This window comes from Pinus tabuliformis, chromosome 6 (genome assembly GCF_031772625.1).
Source record: "Pinus tabuliformis cultivar Carrire ecotype Pingquan chromosome 6, CPIR1, whole genome shotgun sequence".
NCBI classification, from domain to species: Eukaryota; Viridiplantae; Streptophyta; class Pinopsida; order Pinales; family Pinaceae; genus Pinus; species Pinus tabuliformis.
The window spans coordinates 1861561691-1861570051 of record NC_142292.1 but is presented as its reverse complement, the minus strand read 5'-3'; the positions used below and the strand labels follow the sequence as shown (position 1 = coordinate 1861570051).

The 8361-nt window shown below is 34.6% G+C and overlaps 1 protein-coding gene across 1 annotated transcript; it reads right to left on the bottom strand.

Annotated features, from left to right (window-relative positions):
• Window positions 1-279: 279 nt before the first annotated feature.
• Window positions 280-3668, bottom strand: LOC149266515 (putative anthocyanidin reductase). Its single transcript, XM_089430607.1, has 6 exons — window positions 3550-3668; window positions 3277-3471; window positions 2538-2747; window positions 2170-2329; window positions 812-1025; window positions 280-731 (listed from the first exon to the last, which is right to left on the bottom strand). Exons 1-6 carry the CDS (start codon window positions 3574-3576, stop codon window positions 587-589), a joined length of 951 nt encoding a protein of 316 aa, XP_089286733.1. The 5' UTR covers window positions 3577-3668; the 3' UTR covers window positions 280-586.
• Window positions 3669-8361: the final 4693 nt, after the last annotated feature.

Below are 8361 nucleotides of genomic sequence, written 5' to 3'. Positions count from 1 at the left end.
TAAAATAAATAAATTTCATATAATTAAATAAATCAAAATAACCATATATAAATAAATTTCGTATAATTAAATAAATCAAAATAACCATATATATTTTCTATTTCAGGAAATTTCAAATGTAACATGATAAAAAGGGTTAAATCGTAAGTTTAAAAAATAATTAAATAAATCAAAATAACCATATATATTTTCTATTTCAGGAAATTTCAAATGTAACATGATAAAAAAGGTTAAATTGTAAGTTTAAAAAATATAAGGTTAAATTGTAAGTTTAAAAAATATAACATAGAAGTTATGGAATATATATCTGATTTCAAATGGAGAATGACATATAGTTGAAATGGACAACGGAAAAACTAAACCAACACACTTTGCAAACTTATCTTCTACTAACTTCATCAAGTGAAATAATGACTGAAATCTAAAGTCATTGACCTTCCAGATACCTGGAATACATAATCATTTACCATCCCTACATTCATGGCAGGAACCCTAATTTCTTTGCAAATTACATTCATTGCAGGAACCCTAATTTCTTTGCAAATTACATTCATTGCAGGAACCCTAATTTCTTTGCAAATTACATTCATTGCAGGAACCCTAATTTCTTTGCAAATTCAATACTGTCATCAAAAATTTCAACCAAGCCGTACTTAAACGAGAAGCCCATGTCCAACAATTTCTTGGAGGAAATGGGCACACTGCTGATCGGATCCTCCTCTTCATAAAATCTGCAATTTACATGATACAATCTAGTCACCCAAATGCAAATTTTTATAAACAATATGAGAAATATGAAAGGGTAGCTTACTTGACTGGTAGATTGAATTGTGGATAGCGTTTGCGACAGAAATCCCCCAGTTCACGAAGAGTGAGAGACTGAGAAGAGCATATATATCGACCTTGAGCAGATGGATGCTCCATCAAGAATATGTGAGCCCTACATACGTCCTCTGTGTGCAGTAATGCAATGGAACCGATGAGATGCTGGAGCTCCCTTAACCACTCATAACACTGGGCATTGCCTGTAGCATAAAATACTCTCCTTAAAGGAATGCTTTGCCAGGAACGTACATTAAGTTATTCAGTGTAGGTATACATTTTGAGCAAATCTAATGATTGAGAAAATAGGTTTTATGGTAAGAAATCTAATGATTGAGAAAATAGGTTTTATGGTAAGAAGTTATAAGGACAGTTAAATAATGGAGTAATGGTAGATTTTTGTTCACAAAACCAGAGTTTAAGTTTAATTTGATAATAATCTTAAAAGTGTATAGATCCATTTTAACTATGAATTGGAATTAAAGTATAAATATTTTTTGGAGTGTATTTTTGTCTTCATAAATGAATTCAGTTTCTCCAAATTTTTCTTGGGCATTATATATATATATATATATAGATATGGCATTTTTGAATTCATGAATGGATTTAACTATTAAAATTTTTCCTTTCTTGAAATTGCTTTTGGGCACATGGTGAGAACTTCTATCTTGATTAGAACAAATCTTTCTTGGATTTTAGCAGTGGCCTTCAAAGGGGATCAATACCATACCACTTGCATTAATATTGGGAAGTATATATTGAAGAAAAAATGACATAATATATTGAGCATATAATAAGGGGTAAAGGGTTTTTATATGTTGTGTATAAAAAATGTTAATGAAAAAATGGATACCTACAATATCTAGTGAAAGAAGGGGTTTTATAAATTGGGAAGGTGTATTTAAATAAATTGATTTATAGAAGTATTTTCCAATATGTAATCAAATTAAGGGCATTGTTTAGTATGTCAGGATTTCATTGAGTAAAATCCCGTAATTTTTAATTTTAGACAAAATTAACTTAAAATATATATATCTAAAAAAAAGTGTTCTAAAACTTGAAATATAAAAAAGGGGAATCTCATTTATACCATGTCAAGTTCCTTTGGGATGCCTGTATACGTCTTTACATAGTCATTCTAGAAGAAAGATCATATACATTGAAATATTTTATTTAACATCAATAACAAAATATTTTATTATGATCTAACATTAAAATAATTTTTTTCTTTTACTTTCAATATATATATGAAATTGATGTTGAAATAAATTAATTAATCCACGTGTTATTGGCCACTAGCCTTTAATGACCATATGACCATAAGTTTGAAGAGCAGGAAAAGCATACCTGTGACCACGGCTAAAGCTTCCTCAATGCTAGCGGGAAGTGTAGGTGTAAGAAAATGGCCCGCAACTAGCGATGCCGCTATTGTCACTACTTCGATTCCATTCTCCAACCCAAACTGACGAGCTGTTTGCTCTCCTGAAACCTTGGCTAAATAATACATCTGAATATCAAAAATCTCATTACTCAGTTTCAAATAACAATATATATACAAATGTTAATTTAATAATTGGTTAGATTTTTGAACTATACCTGCTGGTTCAAAACTCGTTCACAAATAAATTTTAATGTAATTATCTCAGAAATTCTGTTCTTATAAACCTTTTTCAAGTTCACTATCAGAAAAATAGAAAATCAAACATTGAACTTACCCAGAAAAGAGGCCCTTGACACTTGATGATATCAGCGTTGCTCCAGCAGGATTCGTCAATACAGTCTCCGAATTCGCCCTTGTCATTCAGCGGGGAAGCTGCAGATATTGAGGAAGTGTATATTACACGCCTCACAGTTTTGGCCTTCTCGCAAGCCCTCAAAATATCAAGGGTCCCATTAACCTCAGCTTCAACGACGCTACTCTGTGTCTGGAAATAGAAAAGATAAATCTCATCCTCAGTTATTTCAGATTTGAAGAATATTTTGAAATCTTACCCTTTTAGGAGATTAATATTTTGGAATCTTATTCTTAAGAGATTAAATAATTAATTGCTAAAGTGCATTGTTAATTCCAAGAATATTATGGAATCAAACAGATTAGGTCAATTATTTATATGACCATGTCTATCAAAAACAGATTTGAAGAATATTTTGAAATCTTACCCTTCTAGGAGATTAATATTTTGGAATCTTATTCTTAAGAGATTAAATAATTAATTGCTAAAGTCCATTGTTAATTCCAAGAATATTATGGAATCAAACAGATTAGGTCAATTATTTATATGACCATGTCTATCAAAAACTCAAATATTCTGAAAATCCACAATCTACATAGAATACCTACCCTAAAATTCTGAAAATCCACAATCCACGTGGGATACCCACAATAAAATTCTGAGATATTCCCAAAATCAGCCATCAACCTAAATTCAATTTGGATATTTGATTACTATTTACCTCTGCGTCTATGGCAAAATCCATGGGTGTCGCCAAGAGAATGGCGAACTCACAGCCCTGAAGGGCAGTATCGAAGCTGCCCTTTTCGAGGAGATTGGCTTTGAAGAGCCGAAGCCTCTCTTTGGCTCCTGGGAGCGACAGAATATGGGCAGTCTCGAGTTCGTCCCCTGCATAATAATTGAGAGAGCCGGACTTCTGGTTTATAAAACAAAGAAAGATATTAAACAAAGAAGCTGCTGTTAATGTCAAGGTCGTAATGTAACAAAACATCACCTGGATCCCTGACAGTGCCATTGACATTGTATCCCCGGAGCAGAAGATCTTTGATTAGCCATGAGGCAATGAAACCTCCAGCTCCCGTCACACATACAGTGCAGTCAACAGGATTGTCGGATTGCAAATGAGTGAATTTGGAAAGTTGGAACGAAATATAAGAAGATAAGGTTTAGAACAAGGAATATCTAAAAGAAAGAAGATAGAACGATAATGAGTAATGAGTGAATAAGTTTGGAACGTGGTTGGAATCTAGCAGGGTTAGGAATATTTAAAGTCATTTTCTATTGTATCAGCATATTACCTTTTGTTAATAAAAGTTTGGAAAGACTTTGAGTGAGGTTGAAATTTCAGGTTTTAAATTATATTTTCTTTGATGGTGGAAGGATTAAGACAAACTGTAGATATTTTGAAAATTTATTATTTTGTTTAATTAAATTTTAAAATTATCACTTTGAAATAAAATTTTAAATTATACAAAATATTATAATGATTTATAGATAGAGGGATTCACTTTTTAGTGTAATGATTGATTCATTGATTGGTTGATTATGAAATAGTGCAATGATTGATTTATTGATTGATTGACTATGTAGTATCATGATTGATTCATTGATTGGTTGAATGATTCTAATAGAGTGTAATAATACAATGATTGGTTAATTATAAAGTTGTGCAATGATTGAGTTATCAATTGATTTAAGTAGTGTAATTATTAATTTTTGTATTTAAAGTAATGTAATTGATTTTTAACATGATAAATTTTTATTATTCAGTTTATTGATTCATAATATGTTAATAATTTTGTGTTATTAGATTTAAATCCTTTTAAATTTGTTGACACCTAATCATAGAGATTGGGCGAACAACTGTAATTAGTGTAAATAAATAATAGAGAAAATGGAGAGTCATTGAGAGATGAACTCAACAGTCACTCCTTGTATATAATAATGAACAACCTGAATGAATAATACGATTACATTTGAGGAGTTACCTCCTGGTCTGACATGGTATTAGAGCCAACGCCATTTTTGGCTTCCCTCTCTGCTTTGTAACTCCTCTCTCGCAATTGTTGCCCCTCTCTAGCAACTGTTTCCCTTCTCTGGCAACTATTGTAGACGTTCAGCTGGTTATGTGAGGCAACTCTACAAGCACAGTTGAGGTATCACATTCTTGGTTTCATAGTGTTAAACACAGGTGCGATGAATGAAATTCTCTTATCACTGTGTATCGGTGTTCTGGACCCTAATCAGGTATTTTTCTTTGTTCATACATTTTATTTATAAATCACAGTCAATTAGTGTTAAGCGTTAATACTGAGTTTAAGCGCTAAACTTTTTCTTAAGCTTCTTTATTAAAATATGAATTAAGCACGTGGCTAGTATTCGACAAATGGTAAGCAGTATCTCGTGTGCCCTAAAGACTGTAAATGGTATTTCTAAATTTCACGCGATTAACCTTAGCGGGCGACACATAGCACGAGAAAACCACTTTTCTCGCGCGCTCTCGATTTGTTATGCATCGTGCAATATTTCACACGAGATTACGCGATAGCCATTGGATCAAGCGGGATTGATCGACGGTGGAGATTGGCCAAGCTAATTGGTGAGCGAGTGATGCAATAGCCGTTCGATTAGACGGATCAGATCTGACAGTGATCACGTCGGAAGATGCATGTGAGTTAATTTAAATTTCGGACACGATAAGGTTATGAACTGGGGTTTTAATTCCTTTTGGTTCTGTTATGAGATTGTACGATAGTCTTTCAATTGCATGGGTCCCATTGACGGTGGAGATCGTCTGGGCTAGTTGGTGAGTGGACGACGCGATATCTGTTGGATCTGGAAAACTGAGATCAACGGCGCGGATTGAAGCGCTTGATAAAAGGAGAAGTCAACGGGGGACCAACAGTGATTGGTCATATAAGAGGGACCCTCAAGGGGAAAATTGATGTACAGAACCAGATTTAAGCGCAGCTGATTGGTTACAAAGTTAACCAGTAGTCGAATTACAGATTACCACCTCATTTTCGTCAACATCCTGCTTCATCTTTTTACCAGTAGAAGAATGATTTTTTACACAGTACCATTTTAAAATGCACTCATTGATATCTATTGTGGGAGTGGTTCTCACCGAGAAGGAGAACTATCCAGAATGGTCGCGGAAATCGAACACACTCTCATTTATAATGAGCTATGGAAAGGAGTGTGTGTTGGAGACGGAGACAAAGAGCCAGAATAGCCTACCTCAAACAAGGAATTCACCATTTCGGAAAATAAGAACAGAATGGTTTATGCATTAATTACAGCATCAGTAAATGAAGAGTTGAGTCGCCATATTTCGCCATTTTCAAATGCTTTCGAAGCCTTACAAAAACTGAAGGAAATCTATGACTCACACTCTGCACTTGAATTTGTTCAACTCGTGATTAAATTGTTCACCCTTGAATTATAAAATGATGATCCTCTTGCCCTTGCATCAGAAGTAAAATCTATTATGCATGATATCAAAGTCGCTAATGTTGAACTGGACATTCCTCTGATAGCTTTTCTCAAGGAACTTTATCCCAGTTACTCAAATTATCTTGAGTCATTGCAAGCAAATGAAAACCTCAAAGATATTACCTTTGATTCCCTTGTGAAAAAAATTGATGAAAGAGAGAAAGCTTTTGGGAAGAAGACAACTCCTCAGTCGTCTGAAGAGGTTGTGTGCCTTGCATATAGAAAGAAGAATCTTGCTCAAGATTCTTCGAGAGGAAGAGGTGGTCGAAGAGGAAGAGGAAGAAATTTCAGAGGCAGGGGGGCAAACACTCTGAAGGAGAAAAGTCAGATTTGCACTGCATACGCTGCAAAAGAGATGGATCACATGACGCATCCACATGCAAGTTTCCTTGGGACAGAATTGAGCATGAAAGAAACCAACCCAAAGGTAACACTAATGAAAAAGAGAAAGATAAAGCACCTGAATCCGCTCACTATGTTGTGGCACACTATAATATTCGAGTAAACGAAGGCTTATTTAATGCTTCACTTACTTCTTGGAAAAATGATTGGTTACTTGATTCAGGAGCAACTTGCCACATGACTTTTAGAAGACATTTTTTTGAATAATTTTCTAACAATGTTGATGGAGCAGTATACTTTGTAGACAAATCAAAACTCAAGCCATTAGGGCTTGGTACAATCAGGCTTAAATTGCCTAGTCATCCATACTTTCTTCTGCATCATGTTTTATATCTCCTAGAGCTGAGGAGAAACTTGTTGTCCTTGGTCCACATCCGCCAGCAAGGACACTCCATTCATATGTTTGATGGCAAGCTTGAGGTGAGAAAAGCATCAGACCACTCACTTGTCATGACGGGGATAGAAGAAGAAAGGCTTCTCAAGCTGCAGGGTACCTCTACTCGTGCTCAAAATTCATCATACAATTCTCATTACAAAAAAAGGTACATTTCCATCAAGTTTATTATGGCATGCTAGATTTGGACACTTGAACTATGAAAACTCCGCTTGTTGAAGAAAAATGGTGTTACTGGTTTGCCTACAATTCCTAAGAAACTTAAGCAATGTGATGCTTGCATTCTAGGAAAGCATAACAAACAGTGTTTTCATGATTCACATTCCAGAGCACATAGAAAACTTGAACTCATTCATTCATATTTATGTGGTCCAATGCATGTTTCTTCTGCAAATGGAAAGAAATATATGATGACATTTATTGATGACTACACCAGAATGTGTTGGGTTTATTTATTGAAGAACAAATCTGATGCTTTTCAAACATTCAAGAACTTTCATACATGAATTTAAAATGATGCACAATCTCATATTGGCTCTATTCGCACTGGTAATGGAAAAGAATACACTTCAAATGAATTTGAAAACTATCTTCGCCAACATGGGATCAAACATCAAACAACTGTGCCTTATAATCCCCAACAGATCGGAGTAGTTGAAAGAATGAATAGGACAATCTTAAATATGGTGTGCTCCATGATGTTTTTCAAAAATGTAAAAATGATGTTTTGGGCTGATGCGGTTCTATGTGCTGTATATATAAAGAATAGATGTCCATCTAATGCTATTAGAAACAAGAATCCTTATGAAATGTGGTATGGGCACATTCCTTCAGTAAAGCATCTCAGGGTCTTTGGTTCCACATGTTATGCCTTGATACCAAAGGTACATAGAAACAAACTTAGTGCAAGAAGTCGTAAGTGTATCTTCTTGGGGTATTTAAACACCTCCAAAGTATACCGTCTCTATGATGAAATCAATAAAAACTTTGTTGTATCTAGAGATGTAATCTTTCTTGAATCATCCAAAACTGACAATGTTGTTGAGTGGCAACTTGATCGCTTGGATAGATTCACAAATGCAAAATCATTTCAAGAATTTGATAATTAGATTCCACATCTTGAAGGGGTGATTCCTATACTAGATCAACCTGTGGAATATTCTTCTGAAGCACTCTCTCCCCCGCATGAAACTCCAACAATAGATGATACTTTGAGTGATGTGATTGACAGAATTGGGAGACTCAATCTTGATTCAGTCCCAACTCAATCAACGGAGCAGCCTGGACCATATCAAAAAGGTCCCCCAAAGTGGCTGACAAAGACACTTGAAAGTGTTCATCCTGATGAGGTTGGAAAGACAAGAACTAGAAATTCACCCAGGAAAAATGGAGGTGATGTAGATGACTCTGATTCACCTATTGATATGGATGTTTCTTATGATTGTGAATTGAATTTGTCTACAGATTTTGAACCAACTTCCTTCAAAGAAGTTGCTTCTCATGATGAATGGAAAT

What these genes read in the sequence shown, in the direction of transcription:
- LOC149266515 (XM_089430607.1), bottom strand. Translation starts at nt 3,576, where the DNA reads ATGTCAATGGCACTGTCAGGGATCCAG. An exon ending in TGGCACTGTCAGGGATCCAG is followed by an intron (nt 3,472 to 3,549) that starts GTGATGTTTTGT and finishes TTTATAAACCAG; the next exon opens with AAGTCCGGCTCTCTCAATTA. An exon ending in ATTTTGCCATAGACGCAGAG is followed by an intron (nt 2,748 to 3,276) that starts GTAAATAGTAAT and finishes TTCTATTTCCAG; the next exon opens with ACACAGAGTAGCGTCGTTGA.